Source organism: Ascaphus truei, chromosome 11, assembly GCF_040206685.1.
Source record: "Ascaphus truei isolate aAscTru1 chromosome 11, aAscTru1.hap1, whole genome shotgun sequence".
NCBI classification, from domain to species: domain Eukaryota; kingdom Metazoa; phylum Chordata; class Amphibia; order Anura; family Ascaphidae; genus Ascaphus; species Ascaphus truei.
The window spans coordinates 10,037,712-10,059,731 of record NC_134493.1 but is presented as its reverse complement, the minus strand read 5'-3'; the positions used below and the strand labels follow the sequence as shown (position 1 = coordinate 10,059,731).

The following is a 22,020-nucleotide window of genomic DNA, read 5'->3' as shown; positions in this document are numbered from 1 at the left end:
AGTAAATATGGAGACAATAAACACGGCGTCAGTAGCTGCGTTCTGTGAGCTAGAAAAAAGCAAGTGAATCCACGTCCAAAAAGTGCCTCACATGTTTGCTACAAAAGATCACATTGTGCACCTTTCATTCCAGAACCTTGTTCACTATTAGACCATACAATCGTCACCCAACATGTGAACATGAGCAACTTTTGTTCACCATACACACTCCTGCATTCCACTATAATCTTGATTTACAGCTTGTCTCAAGTGAATGGCCCTATGGTACCTTATGGTTTAGTAAACATGGTTCTTAGCTGTTCGTCTAGATCTTATCAGTAATAATTCCAGATCATTCTGACTCTGACTTTTTGAAATCTTGTGGAAAACTGAACACTCGTTTCTATGTTGCTAGACTCCATCTTTGTCATGGCCTTACTTTTTGTTGCTTGCGTCATACTGTATGCTGACATTTTTAACTAATACAATAAGTGCATTTTTTGCCTTTGCTAATCTGCATTTTTCTCTATGAATTTCTTGTCATTTGAATTAATTGCTTCTTTTTAATCTAGGTTACATTAGAAGAAATACATTCCCAAATTGCACTTGAATTCGGTCAGGCAATAACTGTCAAAATATGTAAGGGAGACGGAGATGTAATGCGTAAGTATTTTATATATCGTTCACTATAGCGCCCTTGCGGTATTCTGAGAACACCCTTGGGGCACTTGTGCGTGTTTTTCTCGGTATTGGTCGTGTCTGTGCCACAGAACACAAGAGAATGACTTCCTCTTCCGTTAAGAGCAGCATGGATTGAAGGCCATGTGATCATTGTGTTAGCAATCACATGACTGGCTCCAAAATGTCAGGGAAACTTTTTCCCTACCTTTTTTTACATTATGCACCCCCTGCTATAAAATATTTGTTCTGCAAAATCCTAATGAATAAATCTTATCATAAGGCATCTAAGAAAGAAGCCCAACAGAGAGACACCTCACGGTGCAGTTAGTATATTTATTATAGTGGGATCAAGCACATGAATAACACTCAGTGTAAGTAGTTGGATAATGCGTATCTGTAAGTAGACCTCTGTGTGGCTCAATGTGACCCAGGATCTTGTGAGGTTCCCCACCCATGGGAAGAAAAGGGAAAACGCCCTGGCGCATATTTGTGGATCTGATTAGATAAGACGGGTGCGCAAACCTCTTGAGGTGCGCCACCCTGCCCGGGAGCTGCAGTGTTTGCGCCCCCCCCTCTCCCAATGACTCGGCGTCAAATGATGTCGCGGATCATGTGACGTCACGTGACCCCGCCGCGTCATTTGACGTGCGTTGCCATGGCGAAGAGTGACGTCACAGGACCCTGCGGCGTCATTTGACGCCATGGCGCTGCATCGCCGCACAGAGCAGGTTAGTGAGTTAGAGGCTTCACGCCTCCACCGGCATTTAATTTAAATGCCGTGGGGAAGAGCGCGGGGCCTCTGTAACCGGCCGCGCTGTGAACTCCCCCAGTTCAGAGAGCGGAGTATTGGGGAGCCGATGGCAGGGCTGCTGTGTGAGACTACCAACTGGAGCCAGACCAGGAGAGGCATCAATGCACCACCGGGAGGACGCGAGGACTGCAATCTTCTCTTTCTCTGTCCATGCAGCGGAGCCCCGGGGCAAGCCTGTATGTTCTTTTGCCGTTATACCAACCCACAGACACACTACACGAACAGCAGGAACAGCCCAGCTACAACTATATCTTCAATCAAACAGCGCAAGAACGTAGCCTCCTTAATAAAAGGAAACCCGCATATACCGCTCAGAAGGTGAGTCACACTACCAAGTGGAAATAATCAACTACATTTCTATATATCACCAAAAGGTGCATAAGGCTTTGGTCCGGCGGTGCGCGCGGCAGCGGGCCATCAGCCCCTTTCCTCCAGTCTGGAGGTCCCCACTGGCTCCTTCTGGCGTGGCTGACTGTGTGCTGTGACGCATCAGCCAGCCGGAGCTACAAGGGGTTTCGGCGAGTGTCGCGTCACGTGACACGCACGGGAACCAATCACGGATTGGATCCCAGCAGCCAATACGATTCCCCCCTTTGCTCCGATCCCCCCCCCCCCCCTCCGATTTCTCCCTTCTGCTCCTCCGATCCACCACCACCCCCGTGTGTATTTGGCTGTGTGTATGAGTGCCTGTGTGTGTGTGCCTGTATGTCCTTCCCTTTGTGCTGTTCGCCCCTGGGACTCTTGGCTTCAGAGTGCGAGGGGCTCCGGGAGTGAGAGAGGGGCCGACGGGGGGGAGAGGATGGGGGGGTACGACAGCACGAGAGCCCCCGCTCAAACCACGCCCCCCCCCCCCGCTCCGGCTCCCGCTCCCTACAGACCGCAGGTAGCGGTCAATTGACTCTCAGCACGCTGCCTGCATGCAGTGCGGGCGCGCTGACTGAGGGAGCGGGGCCTTAGCCTAACATCAGCACAATGTCTGAGATCACACGTTAACCAAGGAGGGGGGCATTCTTATAGTGACTTAAATACAATGAGAAAGGTAATAACCCTTTCTAACTTTTATCTGGGCCATAGTGCAAGGCACTGATCAACTGCAAGACCAAGTAGTATTCAAGACATTTTGGATCATAATCTCCTATAATGAGATAGAATATCACATTTCTTCCAATGGTCCTTTGTAATCCTTTGGAATTTTAGTTGCTTAAGTTTTATTGTTATAATTTGGTAACTCTTTCAGGATTTAATTGAGTTAAATCTAAGGTTAAGTATACAAAATGTAATACCAATATTAGTATTCATTTAATTGAGATTGTTGTTTTTTTATATTACATTTTTATGACTGAAACTGCATACATTTTTCTTTAGAAATCTCGGTCCTACCAGTATTGCTTCTTTTATCTAATTAGATCCCCAATTATGTGCCGGGGTGTTTTCCTTTTTCTTGCAATTTTATAGGGGACTGAGATTCCCCCTTTTCACCTAGGCTTCAGCAAAAATGACATTTCTAAGTATAGTTCACAAAGAAATTACTATAAACACTGTAGTAAATATATTAGCGCCTTAATTCTTTTCCTTTGCACACCCATGGGCTCTAGTGTCAGGAACCAATGGTAAATGGTACTGGTGTTAGCGTGCTTTTCATGCTTGAGCTAACTGTCCATTAAATATTATTCCTGCCGCGTCATGAAGCCTCAGATCATGAGGGGAACTTCCTCTGAGGAGAGCAGAGAGATAGGGGTCCGCAGGAGTGTGCATCAGACCACTAGTGTTGCGGGGGAACCCCCGTCCTGACCAGTCAATTCGTTTATTTATGTGCTTGATTCAACTATAATAAATGTCCTGTACCATGAGGTGTCTCTCTGTGGCGCCTCTTTCTCAGCTGCGTTATATTGATTGGATGAGCACACCGTATACAGCAGCTGACACCTTTAGGACATTGCCCCATCAGAACATGGGTTGTTATTTCTTTGCTTTATGCATTTGACCTTGCGTAACATTTGACATTTCTGGACTTTGTTGTTGTATGTTTCTGGTTTTTACACTATAGAAACGTTACTTGTCTCATATTTATTGTTTACACTGTATCATCTCTTTCTCTGTACCGTATTTGATACCACAGAGATTGCCTCAAGGTGGGTTGAGCGCAGTTGGTTATTGTTCCATTAATAAATCTTATTGCCTACTCATCAGCTAACAAAACTGTTTGTCTAATCCAGGCAGTATAACTTGTGGGGTAGGGGAGGAAACACATGTTTAGCAAGGCCCAAACTTCACCTCAGTGTGTGGGGTGGTGTGGGGTGGTATAGTTGTCAATTACTGCTGGAGTTCCCACAATGCGTCGCCGATGTGGATGTAAAACATTGTGGGGCGCGACTTTGGAAGCTCCTGTAAGTGACAGCTGTACCACTCACACCAAGATGCAGTTTGGGGCCTTAGTGAGTGCGCAGGTCCCACAGGGGGCTCAGGAACTCACTATACTGCCAAGGATTCGCCATTACATATTTTTTGGAGCGAACCCCCTGTTGGAAATCATTGCACTACACATTCTGGCAGTCAGAGGCTTACAATTATAGTATCTTAAAGCAAATTACCCAATATGCACCATTCTGATTCACTGTTACATATAATGCACAGTCATTTAAATACAGAATGTACACGTTGTGTTTATTTTGTGGGGAAGCAACGTTAACTTTTTTTTTTCAGACTGAAAAATATTTACGATGGTAAAAAATAGGCTTTAGATTTAAGTGTAAAAGAAAGAGATAAAATATTAGTAAGTGTTTTACATGCCCCCAAACCTATGTCATACAGATAGTGCTTAAGCAGCAGACGAGGATTCTGGGTGGACATGAAAATGAACACCTGGCATGTCACTTTTTGCTTCCTATCCACTTCATTACATGCATACCCCAGAGCTTTTCCCTGCTGCATTTACCCGTTTTTAAGGACAAACCTGGATCAAGTAAGAGATCTCGCGATGCACTCAAGTCGGGGCGATACCCTGATCCAGCTTCAACTGCCATTGACGTGAATAGCAGTTAATGTCGGATCAAGCTCAGACATTCGTAAACCTGCCCTTAATGGGAGGACGGAGCTGTGGCGCACACGCAAACACTTTTATTTTAGCGTTGCAGTGTCCTTTATATGGTGAATATCATTGGGTTGAAGTAGCTATAATATTTAGCCCAATCAGTGTTTTTGTTCTTTCAGCTGTAGTCGTTGTGCAAAATGCTACAGTTCTTGATTTAAAAAGAGCTATTCAACGATTTGTTCAGCTAAAGCAGCAGCGTGAAGGTGGAATACAGCACATTAGCTGGTAAGATATCCCGTTCAATACTCTAAAAATGACTTTGCAAAATGTTAAGTGAAAATGATTGCGTTGTGTGTGCTTGTATATTGTGTGCTGCAATTGTGTGCGTAGAGGTATAGTGAGCACTTCCTAAATAACCCTAGCTGCAATAGAAGGGTTAATATTCCTTTACAACTCCTGGACTTAAATATGCTTAAAGTTACAATCGCATAAAGCTGGGCAAAAAACAACCATTTGTTACAAATTGAACAATCCAGTTGGCTTCCTTAAACTAATCTAACCATGCTGAAAGCAAAGATTTGTCTTCAATGACAATTAATTGCATTTCTAAGGGGCCTTAGAATTATTATCATTTGTTTATAACGCGCCAGCATATTCCATAGCGCAGTATGATAGGGTTGGAGGACGAAAGACCATTAAAAAAAACCCATTAACATACATTGTTACAATAGGTAAGTAGGGGCAGGGCTTGTTAATCAAGTATATTCTTTACCCGTAACCCACGCTGTCAGAGCCAATAAAGATGAGGGAAGAGGGCTGTGCAAACTCCTGTTCAACACAGTGACAGCAAACAGCAGTCTTACCTTATCGCAGCCCCCCAGCGAAGGCATGGGGACACAGGGGTGCTTGGCAGATCACTGGGGAGGGGGGGGGGGGGTCGTGCCGCTAAAGATGTTTCACTTTAAAAAAGTTGCAAAAGGGCAATCAAATTTTCAAAAATTTTAAATGAAAAAGGGATTGTAATAGAAAGTAAGATCAACCCTAATAAGTTCTTTAAGTACCTAAATCACCCAAAAATTAGAAAAGAAAATATAGGACCCTTTCAGTGTGAGATGGGCAGGCAAATTATGGGAGATAAGGAAAAAGCAGAGGTATTAAATAAATTATTTGCTTCTGTATTTACCAAGGAAGAATCAATTGCAACAATAGTGCCGCAGGAGGAAGCCACAACCTCCATATTAATGAACAATTGGATAACTGAGGAACAAGTTATGCATGGGCAGTCTTTAAAACATTGTTAGAAAAGCACACTTATCAGTGTATTTCCTTGGGTAATAAGTATAAAAGAAAAAAGTCCAAACCAATGTGGCTAAATAAACAGGTAGAGGAGGAAATGGAAAAAAGTTGTGTGTGTGTGGCGATCATGCGCATTTTATGTGAAACTTCTTTTGTTTTTTTGTCACTGTTTTGTCACAGAAATTGTATTTGTAATGCTGATGTTTTTAATTAATAATCGAAACACAATATCAGTGCCAAAATGCAAAGAAGTTTGACTTAAAACACATGTTTTAGCTATTTGCACTTCTATATTTATAGTAACTGAATTCCATGTGTGTCAGTCAGAGTGTGTGTGTGTGTGTGAGATACATTTAAAGTAAATAAGGCACCTGGCCCCGATGGCATACATCCAAGTGTCCTTAAGATGCTAAGTGCACTAATAGCCAAACCATTACATTTAATATTCAAGGACTCCATTTCCACAGGCTCAGTACCACAAGATTGGCGTAAAGCAGATGTGGTGCCTATATTTAAAAAGGGAGCTAGATCACAACAAGGGAATTACAGACCTGTAAGCCTGACTTCAATAGTGAGAAGCTACTTGAAGGTTTAATACGGGATAATATCCAGGAATACCTGATGGAAAACGTATTATTAGTAATAGTCAGCATGGATTTATGGAGGATAGATCTTGCCAAACTAACCTTATTGAAGTGAAATTCTTTAGTGGCACCTATTCTGATGGGGTAAAACGGGAGAGATGGGAGACGAAATGTGAAACGGAAGTGACGTCACGGCTCCCCCATCCCTCCCCCCCACATGCCTGCTGTGACATGCGGCGGCCGCCGCTGGCGCCGCTCCTAATGGCCACCGTACCCCCACGCACCCGCTGTGACATATCGCCGCCGCTCCTAACGGCCGCCATTAACCCCACACGTCCGCTGCCATGGGTATACAAAGATGGCTGGCGCAGAGCTTCTGGTGCTGCGGGTGTGGGTGTAGTTAGATGGCGGAAGCCCCGCAAGTCCTCCGGCTGTGAGAGGAGGAGCCGCTGCTCAGCCTCTCTCCTCCCTACCTCCGCTTCCCCTTCCCTGTGTCCCGCTGACTGAGCGCCGCCGGGGCCGGAGGAGGAGAGGAGCCCCGGCACCGCTCCTAACGGCCGCCAATTCCCCCCACACGCTCGCTGCGCTGTCAGCATATGCCTCACGGCTCCTGCTCCAGTAACGCGGGAAGCGGGGGGGTTTGAGCGTGCCGCTTCCCACTCAGCACTGCCGGAAGGGGGGCCCTCTTAAGCACAGGGGGGGGGGAAGAGAGAGAAAGTCAGGAGACTCAGCCAGAGCCCCCGTGGGTCCGCACCTTGGGGGGTGAGAGAGAGTCAGGAGACTCAGCCAGAGCCCCCGTGGGTCCACAGCTTGGGGGGGGAGAGAGTCAGGAGACTCAGCCAGAGCCCCCGTGGGTCCGCAGCTCGGGGGGGGTGGGGGTGGGGGGGGGAGAGAGTCAGGAGACTCAGCCAGAGCCCCCGTGGGTCCGCAGCTCGGGGGTGTGGGGGGGGTCTTGGGAGGGGAGTTAGGAGAGAAGGGGCAGGACAAAGAAAGAGACACACACACACACACATAGACTGACACACATACACACACACAGACTGACACACATACACACACACACTGACTGACACACATAAACACACACACTGACTGACACACACTGACTAACACACACACACACACACTGACTGACACACATACACACACACTGACTGACACACATACACACACTGACTGACACACATCCACACACACTGACTGACACACATACACACACACTGACTGACACACATACACACACACACACACACACACACTGACTGACACACATACACACACTGACACACATACTGTGGCAGGATGGTCGTGGTAAGTGAGGAGACAACACGACTTTTCTGGTGAAATAGTGCTGGTGGATTTATTTGTCCAAAAAGGGTAACTAAAACAATGGGTACACTGTCCCTTTAAATTGAAACGTAAACAAAAGCCTAACCCCGGTAGGGGCACTGACTAAACAAAAGTGCAGGCTAACTACCTGGCTGGCTAGCTAACCTAGTCCAGCCCAACAAGGTTCAGCAATAACAGTTGGCTCCTTACCTGGGAGCTTTATTCTCCCCCCTTAGGACAGGATCAATCTGAGCATCTTGTGTCTGTCTGTCAACACTCCTCTGTCTTCTCTCTGCACCTCAGAGAGAGAGAGACTGCCGCCCCAGAGGCATTTCCTCTTCCTGTTTTAAAGCAGGTGAACTAGCTTAATTTGAATCACCTGTGGACTGCTTAACAAGCTGGGTTAACCCCTTGTCTACTGGAAAGCATGCATACTGCCATCTCCTACTAACATATACTGAGTCAATGACCCTGTCACATATCCCCCTTCCCAGCATAACGTTACCGAGTGGAGCGGCCCGTGCACCGAGACTGTGCACCCTAGAGAGTGCATCAGCATTACCGTGCAGTATGCCTGGCCGATGTTGGACCGTGAAGTTGAAAGGTTGCAACGACAAAAACCAACGGGTAACTCTCGAGTTCTTTTCTTTATTTCTATGCATCCACTGTAGGGGTGCGTGATCTGTAATGAGCGTAAAAGACCTGCCTAACAGGTAATACTTCAATGTGTCTGTTGCCCACTTTACGGCCAAACACTCTTTTTCTACTTTGGCATATCTTTGTTCGCGGGGACACAATTTGCGACTTAAATAGAAGACCGGGTGTTCCTCTTCTACAAACTGGGACAGTACTGCTCCGAGACCTGCTTCGGAGGCGTCCATTTGCAGAAAAAACTCCTTAGTAAAATCCGGGGCTACCAAGACTGGGTGACTACAGAGCGCTGTACGTAGGTCTAAAAATGCGGTCTCCGCATTACTGTTCCATTTTACAACATCAGGTGCCTTTGCCTTTACTAGATCTGAAAGCTGTGCTGCCCGGGTTGCAAAATGGAGTATAAATCGCCTGTAGTAACCTACCATGCCTAGAAATGTCCTAACCTGTTTTTTTTTAAGGGGACAGGGCCAACTCTCAATGGCTTCAACTTTATTGAGCTGGGGTTTTACTATCCCCCTTCCCACAACATAGCCCAGATATTTTGCTTCTGCTAGGCCGACTGAACATTTAGCTGGGTTGGCTGTAAGACCCGCCTCCCGAAAGGTTCTCAACACTGCCTCAACCTTTTGTAGATGTGAGTCCCAATCTGGACTATGAATTACCACATCGTCTAAGTACGCTGAGGCGTAGTTCGAGTGTGGGTGTAACAATTTATTCATCAACCTTTGGAAGGTTGCAGGCGCCCCATGAAGACCAAAGGGTAAGACAGTATACTGAAAAAGACCATCAGGTGTGGAGATGGCCGTTTTCTCTTTTGCTGAGCTTGTTAAGGGGATTTGCCAATAATTCTTCGTAAGATGTAAAGTGGTTAGAAAACGAGCCCTCGCCAACCTCTCAATTAACTTGTCTACCCGTGGCATAGGATACCCGTGGCATATCAAACTTCGAGACTTCATTTACTTTTCTAAAGTCATTACAGAACCGTATTGACCCATCTGGCTTAGATACCAAGACAATAGGGCTGGACCATTGACTATGGGACTCCTCAATTACGCCTAAATCTAATATCTTCTTTACCTCTGACTGAATAGCCCCTCTTCTGGCTTCTGGGATTCTATAGGGTCTTATCTTAATGGCTACGCCTAGCTTGGTGACGATATCATGGGAAATCACCCTAGTTTTCCCTGGTACGCTGGAAAATACATCCCTGTTCCTTTTTACCAAGTCCACAGCTTCTCTGTATTTTTCAGGGGTGAGTTCTGCCGATATTCGAACAAGTGGTTCCTCCCCTTTCCCAGATTTATTAGCTACTACCGTCAGACATACCTCTCTATCCTTCCAGGATTTTAATAGATTTATGTGATAGATTTGCTCTACCTTCCTCCGATCTGGCTGTCGAATTTTATAATTCACCGGGCCGACCTGTTCTAGAACCTCATATGGCCCCTGCCAATGTGATAACAGCTTGCTTTCGGCCATGGGAACATGCACCATTACTCGGTCCCCTGGTCGGAAGTTGCGAACCGTAGCCTGTCTGTTGTAAAGGTTCTGTTGGCCCTCTGTGCCTCTTCTAAATGTTGTCTGACTATGTGTGAGGAATCAGGGATCGCGGCGCCCGCGCCCTGGTTCCTCCGCTGATATATTCCCTCCTGCTGCCGTGGCGCGCACCCCTCGCCAGCGCCACTCACCTCCGTCGGTTCTGGGGGTTCCCCGTCGTCCTCGGCGTCCCCGGTTTCCAGCAGTACCTCACGCGGCCGCCATGTTGCTCGGGCGCGCGCCTGAACGGCGCGCGCCGGGCGAAGTTAATTTATTCACTGCTCTGGCAGTGAAGACCCGCCCCCAATACAGGAATATGATATCCTGTCAAGACAAGAGTCCTCACCTGCCTGCCAATCAAGGGAACCTATCCAGGATGGCTCCACGCAGTCCTCCAGGTCTGCCTTCACTTCTGATTGGTCAGCCACACTTTATAATGCCAGTCCTTCCTATCATTCATTGCTCGACATAGTTTTCACTTGGATTACTACTCTGGCGTTTTCTCTCTCATTCACTCAGGTTACGACTTGGCTTGGCGGACGTCTCTCTCTGGCTCTAGACCCCTGCTTGGACAAACGACATTCCAGTATTCTCCAATCCCAGACCTTGGCTAACGGCAACGACAACGGCATTTCTACACAGGTACCGGCAAGTATTGCTAGCGAAATACACCTGGCCTGGCAACGCCAAAATCACCACACTCCGGACACGCTCCCTTTGCTGCGGGTGCGTGCTTCTATACGTTCCTCACCTCAGTGAAAGGAACGGGTCTGGTCTGCGGGCAGCACCGGCGTAACATTATGTCGAGCCCACAAGACGCAGACCAGACTGTGGACTCTATGATGACGGCCATGTACCAACAAATACAGGCCTTAACGGATCAAGTGGCTCTCCTCTCCCAACAGGTATCGGACCGCCCGTTACAGGCTCCGCCTGCGGCTGCACCCCCGGCGCAGTCTGACTTATCTTCCACTTCATTTTCAGTTCCGAAGATTCCGGCTCCAAGGCCCTACGCAGGGGATCCACACACCTGTCGTGGCTTTCTCAACCAGTGCGAGATCCAGTTCGAGATGGCTCCCCAGCTGTATGCTACTGGCTGGAAAAAGGTAGCCTACGTATATAGTCTGCTCACAGGTAATGCACTGGCATGGGCCTCTCTGATCTGGGAACTACGCCCTGATATTACCCGCGATTACGCGGCCTTCAGACGGGACTTTCGACAGGTTTTTGATATCCCCGCACGTCAAGAGACTGCTTCTGATACCCTGCTAGAGCTTACACAGGGACGTCGGCCTGTGGGTCAATACGCCTTGGAATTCAGAACCGTAGCAGCTGAGACTCATTGGGGTCAGGAGGCTTTAGTCACCGCCTTCTGGAAAGGTCTATCGGAGTCTCTGAAGGATGAACTTGCTTCCCACACCAGGCCAGAGTTACTGGAGGATCTCATCACCCTGGCTTCTCGTATGGATCAGCGCCTTCAGGTACGCCGCGCTCAGCGTCAGCTTCCCCGGGCTACGCCTTTCCGTGCTTCCTTTTCCAGGTTCTCTACTAACCAGAGACCCGTCGTATCCCCGTTACCGGCACTGGAGGCTCCAGAGCCGATGCAACTTGGAGTTCAGCAACCTCGGGTACCGTCACGACAACTTCGCTCTACTGGGGAATCATGCCATCATTGCGGAGCTTCTGAGCAGCGTACCCGTAACCATCCTCCATCTCCGGGAAACGACTAAGCCCAGTGAGTACGAAGGGGCGCTCTCTGGGTACTGAATCTCCTTGTCCCCCTCCCAGAAGGGAACTTCCCAAAAGATTGACTATTCCCGTCTCCCTTTCAGGACCGACTTTCCGCACCTCCACTGCCGCATTTATCGATTCCGGCGCAGGAGGGAATTTCATAGATCAAACCTTTTCTGAGCAAAATCAAATTCCGCTTTCCAGGAAGGACTCTCCCGTTGCCTTGGTCGGGATTGATAATCGACCTCTCACCCCGGCTTATATCTCCTTAGAGACCGGACCTATCACCCTTTCTACTCATTCTCACAAAGAGACTCTGGGTTTTGATGTTATTCATGCCCCAGGAACACCTATCACGCTTGGCTTGCCCTGGTTACAGAAGCATAATCCACTCATCGATTGGGTGTCTCCTAACCCTATTAACTGGAGGTCAAGGTCAGAGAAACCTTTTTCCTCTATCAAGCAACCATCCTTTCTATTAGCCAATACATCAAGTTCTCTGAGGGAGTTGCCTTCTCCATACGCCGAATTCTTGGACGTTTTCAGCAAGGCTCAGTCTGAACTTCTACCTCCTCATCGTTCCTACGATTGTCCGATTGATCTGGTACCTGGTTATACCTTGCCGAAAGCCAAATCTTATCCTCTCTCGTTGCCCGAGACCAAAGCTATTGACGAATATATTCGTGAGAATCTTAAGCGGGGCTTCATACGTCATTCCAATTCTCCAGCGGGGGCTGGATTCTTCTTTGTCAAAAAGAAAGATGGTACTCTCAGACCATGTATTGATTACCGGGGTCTGAACCATATCACGGTGAAGAATCGTTATCCACTCCCACTCATCTCCGAACTCTTTGATAGACTTCAGGGGGCCAATCTCTTTACTAAACTGGATCTCCGTGGGGCATACAACCTCATCCGCATCCGGGAGGGCGATAAATGGAAGACTGCCTTCAACACCCGTAGCGGACACTACGAATATCTAGTGATGCCCTTCGGGTTATGCAACGCACCGGCAGTTTTTCAGGACTTCATCAATGACATCTTTCGAGACGTTCTTAATATATTTGTCATTGTATACCTGGATGACATCCTTATTTTTTCTCAAAACTTACAGGATCATATCATCCATATGAAGTTTGTGCTTTCACGCCTCCGCGAGAACCGATTGTTTGCTAAAATGGAGAAATGCATTTTTCATCAGTCTACCACTTCTTTTCTCGGATACATCATCTCCAACAAAGGTTTGGCCATGGACCCAGAGAAGCTAAAGGCCGTCGTGGATTGGCCACAACCCAATTCCCTCAAATCTGTTCAACGGTTTTTGGGTTTTTCTAATTATTACCGGAAGTTTATCCGCAACTTTTCCACCATTGTCGCTCCTATCACGGCACTGACCAAAAAAGGTGCAGACCCTTCATCTTGGTCTCCAGAAGCTGTCACGGTATTCGAGACACTGAAACAAACTTTTGTCTCTGCTCCCATCCTTCGACACCCTAACACGAATTTCCCCTTCACCTTAGAGGTTGACGCTTCGGACTGTGGGGCTGGGGCGGTTCTGTCGCAGAAATTTTCTTCTCAGGATAAACTTCATCCTTGCGGGTTTTTCTCCAAAAGATTTTCATCGGCAGAGAGGAATTATGACGTGGGCAATAGGGAACTTTTGGCCGTCAAAATGGCTCTTCAAGAATGGAGACATCTTCTGGAGGGGTCAAAAGAGCCATTCACCATCCTTACGGACCATAAGAACTTATTGTACATTGAGAATGCCCGTCGCTTAGGTCCTCGCCAAGCTCGCTGGTCGTTATTTTTCTCTAGATTCAATTTTGTTCTCTCATACATTCCCGGCACTAAGAACGTCAAGGCGGATGCTCTCTCCCGGCAATACTCTTCTGAAGAGAGATCAGAGAAAACCACTGAGTCCATCCTCCCTAAACAAAGAATCTTAGCAGCTGTGGCATTCAAGAATCTGGAGAGGATCATCAAGTCTCAAGAGAACCTCCCGTCCGGTCTTGTGGTTCCTAAAGACTCTTTGTATGTGGAACCCAAATTTATCCCTGAAATACTGGACTGGGGACACGCCGTCCGTTCGGCAGGGCATCCTGGATTCAAGAAAACCTTGGACCTCATCCGTCGTACCTTTTGGTGGCCCAATATGGCTAAAACCATTCTGGAATTTACACGGTCCTGTCCGGTATGTGCGCGTAACAAGATTCCTCGTCAGAAACGTCAGGGTCTTCTCTTACCTTTACCTATTCCGGAGCGTCCCTGGTCCCACATTTCGATGGATTTTATTGTGGAGTTGCCTAGGTCGAATGGCATGAATACCATTCTTGTGGTAGTAGATCGGTTTTCCAAGATGGCACACTTTATCCCTCTCAAAGGATTACCCTCCTCACCCGCCCTTGCGGATATTTTTGCCAAAGAGATTTTCCGGATCCATGGGATTCCTACATCCATCGTGTCCGATCGGGGTTCCCAGTTCGTCTCCAAGTTCTGGAGAAATTTCACCAAGAGACTAGGTATCTCGTCTTCCTTTTCTTCTGGATATCACCCTCAATCCAACGGACAGACCGAGAGGGTTAATCAATCCCTCGAGAAATACTTAAGGTGCTTCGTCTCTAATTCTCACGATGACTGGGCAGAATTACTTATCTGGGCTGAGTACGCATTCAATTCTTCCAGGAATGAGTCCACCCACGAGACTCCCTTCTTTATCAACTACGGATTCCATCCGGCTCGCCTACCTATTACTAAAGAATCCTCTGGGGTACCAGCCGTGGACGAACATATTGCTCTCCTACAAGACTCTTGGTCCAGAATACAATCTGCATTACAAAAAGCATCCTTGACATCTAAAAATCAGGCTGATCGTCACCGTCGTCCGGCACCCGAATACAAACCCGGGGACAAGGTTTGGCTATCATCCAAGAACATCCGTCTCAAAACGCCTTCCCTCAAATTGGCTCCTAGGTTCCTGGGTCCCTTTTCCATTTTGGAGCAGGTTAATCCGGTTTCTTTTCGACTCCAACTTCCTCAAAGCATGAGAATTCCGAATGTCTTTCACACCTCACTTCTCAAACCTTTTATCTCCAGTAGCCTCTTTCCGTATCACACTTCGAAACCAGATCCTGTGATGGTACAGGGTAACGAAGAGTATGAAATACAGGCTCTACTGGATTCCCGTCTTTCAAGAGGTAAAGTCCACTTCTTGGTCCACTGGAGAGGTTTTGGACCCGAAGAGAGGTCATGGGTACCCCTGAAAGATATTCATGCTCCAGGACTCCTCAAACGCTTTCGTAAGAAGTTTCCATCAAAACCATGGAAGGATCGTCGTGAGGCCGATCCTGAGGGGGGGGGGTACTGTGAGGAATCAGGGATCGCGGCGCCCGCGCCCTGGTTCCTCCGCTGATATATTCCCTCCTGCTGCCGTGGCGCGCACCCCTCGCCAGCGCCACTCACCTCCGTTGGTTCTGGGGGTTCCTCGGAGTCCCCGGTTTCCAGCAGTACCTCACGCGGCCGCCATGTTGCTCGGGCGCGCGCCTGAACAGCGCGCGCCGGGCGAAGTTAATTTATTCACTGCTCTGGCAGTGAAGACCCGCCCCCAATACAGGAATATGATATCCTGTCAAGACAAGAGTCCTCACCTGCCTGCCAATCAAGGGAACCTATCCAGGATGGCTCCACGCAGTCCTCCAGGTCTGCCTTCACTTCTGATTGGTCAGCCACACTTTATAATGCCAGTCCTTCCTATCATTCATTGCTCGACATAGTTTTCACTTGGATTACTACTCTGGCGTTTTCTCTCTCATTCACTCAGGTTACGACTTGGCTTGGCGGACGTCTCTCTCTGGCTCTAGACCCCTGCTTGGACAAACGACCTTCCAGTATTCTCCAATCCCAGACCTTGGCTAACGGCAACGACAACGGCATTTCTACACCGGTACCGGCAAGTATTGCTAGCGAAATACACCTGGCCTGGCAACGCCAAAATCACCACACTCCGGACACGCTCCCTTTGCTGCGGGTGCGTGCTTCTATACGTTCCTCACCTCAGTGAAAGGAACGGGTCTGGTCTGCGGGCAGCACCGGCGTAACACTATGGGGGTAATATGCGCAATACGTTCTTTCAAATCTTCCACAAATTGGACGACATTTTTCCCTGGAACAGCTTGTTGCTCCCACTCTTCTTTGAGGCTATCCAGAATCCCTCTTGGGCGTCTCCCATACAGGAGTTCAAATGGGGAAAACCCTGCAGAGGCCTGTGGCACCTCTCGGATAGCAAACAAGAGATAAGGCAACAAGGTGTCCCAGTTTTTCCCATCACTAGCAACCACCTTTCTCAACATCATCTTCAGAGTTTTATTAAATCGTTCTACCAGTCCGTCCGTTTGCGGATGGTAAACAGAGGTTCTTAGGGACTGTATTTTTAGCTCTACACATAAGTCTCGCATAAGCTTAGATGTAAACGGGGTACCCTGATCTGTCAGAATTTCTTTCGGTATCCCGAGTCGGGAGAATACCTGTAACAATTCCTTAGCTATAGCTTTGGAGGAAGTATTACGTAAAGGCAGTGCCTCTGGATAGCGAGTGGCATAGTCTAGGATCACTAGGATGTATTGATGACCCTTGGCAGATTTCTCCAAGGGACCCACTATATCCATGGCGATCCTCTCAAATGGGATCTCAATAATAGGCATAGGGGTCAATGGGGCCCTCAAACTTGGTCGGGGGCTGTCAACTGACACTCTGGACAAGAGGCACAGAATCTCTTTACTGCATTATATATCCCTGGCCAGTAAAATCTTTTTAGGATTCTTTGCTGTGTCTTCTCTACTCCCAGATGACCCCCCAATAAGTGAGAGTGTGCTAGCTCCAGGACCTTCCTTACTAATGAACTGTGTACTAGCAATTTTTCTATCTCTTGGCCCTCCTCTTGGCTCACATGGTATAACAAGTCATTTTTAATACAAAAATAGGGATAGGATTCCTTGGTTGTCCCTTCTACCGGGACTCCATTAACTTCTACTGCCTGGCTAAACCCATTTTTCAACTGGGGATCATTAGCCTGCTCCCTACCAAAGTTAGTCAGGGAAAGTTCTAGACTTTCAAAACCTTCCTCATCTGGAGTTTGTCCGGTTACCTCCACGGGTGACTCGGACACCTGAGCATCAACAGGTCCTGTCTCGGACAACTCTTCTCCCTCTGGTCCCCCTCCGTCAGGAGTAGTGGCCAGTGCTAACTGGGGTGGGGGTGTACCTCTTTTTTTTTTTTCCTTCCTACGTTCTCGTTTCGACAGTCACCTCGGAGACTAATCCGGGGTCTGTAAATGGAAAAAGCTCATCTGGAGTAGGATTGTTTAAGGTGAGCTGTCCTCTGATCAGGGTGTCAAAACCCGGGAAATTACAGCCTAACACTAGGGAATGGGGTAACTTTGGTACAATTGCTGCCGTAGTTTGAATGACTTGCCCCTCGATTTTTACTTTTATCAGAGTCGTGGTGTACGGAAGCGTACACCCATGCACACATAATACCCGCAACTTCTCACCCTGGTGTAACCGGAGAGGCTTAACCAACTTCCCTGATACCAAGCTAATATTACTCCCCGAGTCCACCAGGGCGGAGACTGGTTTACCATTTAAAATCACCGTGGTGAGGAAGTTGTGAGTACGTTTTCCCTCGCGGGTCATACCTACCACCCCACAGAACTCTGACCTCACAGAGCCATAAGCACACTCCATTGGTTCAGACAACTTAGGGCAGCGAGTCTTATTATGTCCCGTCTCCCCACACTCAAAACAAACAATTGGCCCAGTTCGTTCTTGAAACCCTTTCTGAGATTTAGAGCTTCTGTCCCTATCCGGGTTTTCTTCCACCCGCTCAAATCGTGCGAACGGTCGTGGGTCCTGGGGCCAGCGCTGGCCTCTACTGTTCGAGTTGGTACGTGGGTTGTGGTTTGTGCGAGTGGGGCGTGACAGTTCACGGGTAGCCAGAAACTGCTCCACTGCGCCTACCATGGCATCACAAGAGAGGGGATCTCCCTGCCCCACTCACTGTTGAAGGTCCTGGGGTAACGCTCGAATGAAGCGGTCCAACACCACCATCTCAAGGATCCGTGTCGGGCTATATTCCTCTGGTTTCAGCCACTTGGACGCTATGTGAATCAAATCCCATAACTGGGACCTGGGTGGCTTCTGTTCCTGGTATCTCCACGTATGGAACCTCTGCGCACAAACTGCGGGAGTCACTCCAATCCTTGCAAGGATTTCGCTTTTCAGACAGTCATAGTCTGCTGTGGCTTCTTCGTCAAGGTCACAATACGCTTTTTGGGCTTCCCCCAGTAAAAAGGGTGCGATAATCCCAGCCCACTTGGAGCGGGGCCAACTTTCCCGGGAAGCGATTCGCTCAAAAGGACCTGAGGTATCCCTCGACGTCATCGTGCGGCGTCATTTTCTGCAGGTACACATTCGCCTGGATGGGCCGCGCCGGGGCCGTACTGGACGAGTCCATTTTAATCTGGGTCAGCTGCTCAATCAGCTGTTTCTGTGTGTGTGCAATAATGTCACGCTGGGCTGCACGTATCCGGTTCGTCTCGCGTTGTGCAGCCGTGCTTTCCTGCTGAACACTAAGGCCTTTACAACGTCCTCCATACTGATAGTTACCGCGTGGACAGGTCCCACCAGTCGCAGTCGGTAGCTCCGCCCCTTTTACAGGGTGTTCGACATCCCACTTCTGACACCACATATGGCAGGATGGTCGTGGTAAGTGGGGAGACAACACGACTTTTCTGGTGAAATAGTGCTGGTGGATTTATTTGTCCAAAAAGGGTAACTAAAACAATGGGTACACTGTCCCTTTAAATTGAAACGTAAACAAAAGCCTAACCCCGGTAGGGGCACTGACTAAACAAAAGTGCAGGCTAACTACCTGGCTGGCTAGCTAACCTAGTCCAGCCCAACAAGGTTCAGCAATAACAGTTGGCTCCTTACCTGGGAGCTTTATTCTCCCCCCTTTGGACAGGATCAATCTGAGCATCTTGTGTCTGTCTGTCAACACTCCTCTGTCTTCTCTCTGCACCTCAGAGAGAGAGAGACTGCCGCCCCAGAGGCATTTCCTCTTCCTGTTTTAAAGCAGGTGAACTAGCTTAATTTGAATCACCTGTGGACTGCTTAACAAGCTGGGTTAACCCCTCGTCTACTGGAAAGCATGCATACTGCCATCTCCTACTAACATATACTGAGTCAATGACCCTGTCACAATACACACACATAAAACCAGAGACAGAACATAAAACACAGACAAAGCTCAGTTTTTAGCACATCCAGTGAGACTCATACACGGTACAGTGCCTAAATATATATGTATAAATATCTAATAAGTAAAATGGTCTTTTAGTTTGACATTTTTGGCCAAAATTGTTGTAAGCCCCTGAGCCATATTGTAAATCAATATTGACAGATTTACTATAAATCATTCTTACTGTTATTACACAGGTTATTAAGAATTTATATTAGCGTTAGGGACCCCTGATATGTGGTCTGCCTTGGCGTTGGCTCAGGGGCTTACAACAATTTTGGCCAAAAATGTCAAACTAAAAGACCATTTTACTTATTAGATATTTATACATATATATTTAGGCACTGTACCGTGTATGAGTCTCACTGGATGTGCTAAAAACTGAGCTTTGTCTGTGTTTTATGTTCTGTCTCTGGTTTTAAGTATATATTGCCATGCTCAGTAGCACTCCTGTGACACTCATATGCTTATATATATGTTGTGGTCATTTTGGGGGTTCAATAGGAGCTTGTTAGGTGTCCAGTATGTTTTACAATACACACACACACACACACACACACACACACACACACACACACACACACACACACTGACTGACTGACTGACTGACTGACTGACTGACTGACACTCACACACACACACACACACACACACACTGACTGACTGACACACATACACTCACACACTGACTGACACACATACACTCACACACTGACTGACACACATACACACTGACTGACACACACACACACACAATGACTGACACACACACATACACACACACACTGACTGACACACATACACACACACACACACACACACACACACTGACTGACACACAGACACACACACACACATACACTGACAGACACACACACTGACTGACACACACTGACTGACACACACTGACTGACACACACACTGACTGACACACACACTGACTGACACACACACTGACTGACACACACACTGACTGACACACACTGACTGACACACACACTGACTGACACACACACTGACTGACACACATACACACACACTGACTGATACACACACTGACTGACACACGCACACACTGACTGACACACGCACACACTGACTGACACACGCACACACTGACTGACACACGCACACACTGACTGACACACGCACACACTAACTGACACACGCACACACTAACTGACACACGCACACACTGACTGACACACGCACACACTGACTGACACACATGCACACACACACACGCACACACACACGCGCACACACACACACTGACTGACTGACACACATACACACACACACACACTGACTGACACACACACACACACACACACACACACACACACACACACACACACACACACACACTGACTGACACACATACACTCACACACTGACTGACACACACACACTGACTGACACACATACACACACACACACACACACACACACACTGACTGGCACACTGACTGGCACACTGACTGGCACACTGACTGGCACACTGACTGGCACACTGACTGGCACACTGACTGGCACACACACTGACACACACACTGACACACACACTGACTGACACACACTGACTGACACACACTGACTGACACACATACACACTGACTGACACACGTGCACACTGACTGACACACGCGCACACTGACTGACACACGCACACACTGACTGACGCACGCACACTGACTGACACACACGCATGCACGCACACACATGCACACACACACACACACACACACACACACACACACACACACACACACACACACACACACACACACACACACACACACACACACACACACACACACACACACACACACACTGACTGACTGACACACACACACACTGACTGACACACATACACACACACACACACACACCACTGACTGACACACATACACACACACACACATACTGACTGACACACATACTGACTGACACACGCACAGTCACACGCACACGCAGTCACACGCACACACGAGGAATTCACGCTTATTGCAAATACAGGGGATGTGTGCCGAGTACGCACGTTCTAAGTCCAATTTTTTTTGTGTTTTGTCAATGAAATTGTATTTTGATTTTTAATTAAAACATCACAAACACAAATACAATTTCTGTGACAAAAGTCAAAGAAGTTTCACTTACTATGCGCGTGCACAGCACACACAGCTTTTTTTGTTTCTTTGAGGAGTTAAAAAACAGAAGAAAGACAGCGCAAAAAAACCTTATTGTGTAGTATAAATAACAATATTGTATTGAAAATCAGGTGAGTATTGCACGTACATCAATATAGTAATATTAAGCAGGACATGTTAGGGACATGTTACCACTCTGTGCTCAGATGGGGATCACCGGGACCAGCTCTCCTCCACAGAAGAAATTTCCCTCTGGATCAGGTATAGCTGATGGAGTCGCCGCCACGGGTATACACTTCTCTCCGGTTCACACCACTGGCTTGTCACACCGCAGAGGGGAATTCCCTCTGTTCCTGCCGGGTCAGGTGCAGCCTATGCGATCACCGCTACCAACACACGCTCCTCTCCGGTTCACAGTGCCCAGTATAAAGACTCTCACAGAAGCTCCTTATATGCTGTAAGTGTAGCCGTTGAAAGGGCAACAGTGTAGTAGTCATATGATAGAGGTAATGCTGATAGGGAAGGCACCCGCTCTCAGCTCATCAGTGCAGGCAGCTCACGTCTCAGCAGTAGATGGTTAGATCAGCTTGTCCACTCCACGTCTGATTCCACTTGATACCTTAACTGAGGAGTTAAGTAGGAATTTAGACCAGGGTAGTGCAGTTGATGTGGTCTACTTAGATTTTGCAAACTTAGCTTTTGATACGGTTCCACACAAGAGGTTGATGTACAAAACAGAGCAAATTGGACTAATTGGAGTAATAATATGTGCTCCTGGATTGACAACTGGTTGAAGGACAAACAGAGGGTTGTCATAAATGGAACTTTTTCAGGTTGGGCTAAAGTCGTGAGTTGAGTACATCATAGTGTTTGTTACTTGGACCCCTGCTTTTTAACTTGTTTATTAATGCCATTTGATGCCGCATTTCCTTGGCGACGCCAGAAGCC

General features: G+C 47.7%; 1 protein-coding gene across 5 annotated transcripts in view; it reads left to right on the top strand.

Annotated features, from left to right (window-relative positions):
* Positions 1 to 22,020, top strand: part of SNRNP25 (small nuclear ribonucleoprotein U11/U12 subunit 25) — a 51,152-nt gene that overhangs the window by 8,574 nt on the left and 20,558 nt on the right. For 4 of the 5 annotated variants that reach the window (XR_012787346.1, XR_012787345.1, XR_012787344.1 and 1 more), the window contains exons 3-5: positions 552 to 642; positions 4,682 to 4,787; positions 8,206 to 8,338. Coding sequence is in view for 1 of the 5 variants with exons in the window: in XM_075565246.1 (XP_075421361.1) it covers positions 552 to 642; positions 4,682 to 4,787 (197 nt within the window). In the remaining 4 variants the exon portion in view is untranslated. The remainder of the gene's footprint in view (positions 1 to 551; positions 643 to 4,681; positions 4,788 to 8,205; positions 8,339 to 22,020) is intronic. The other variant, XM_075565246.1, reaches the window with a different exon arrangement.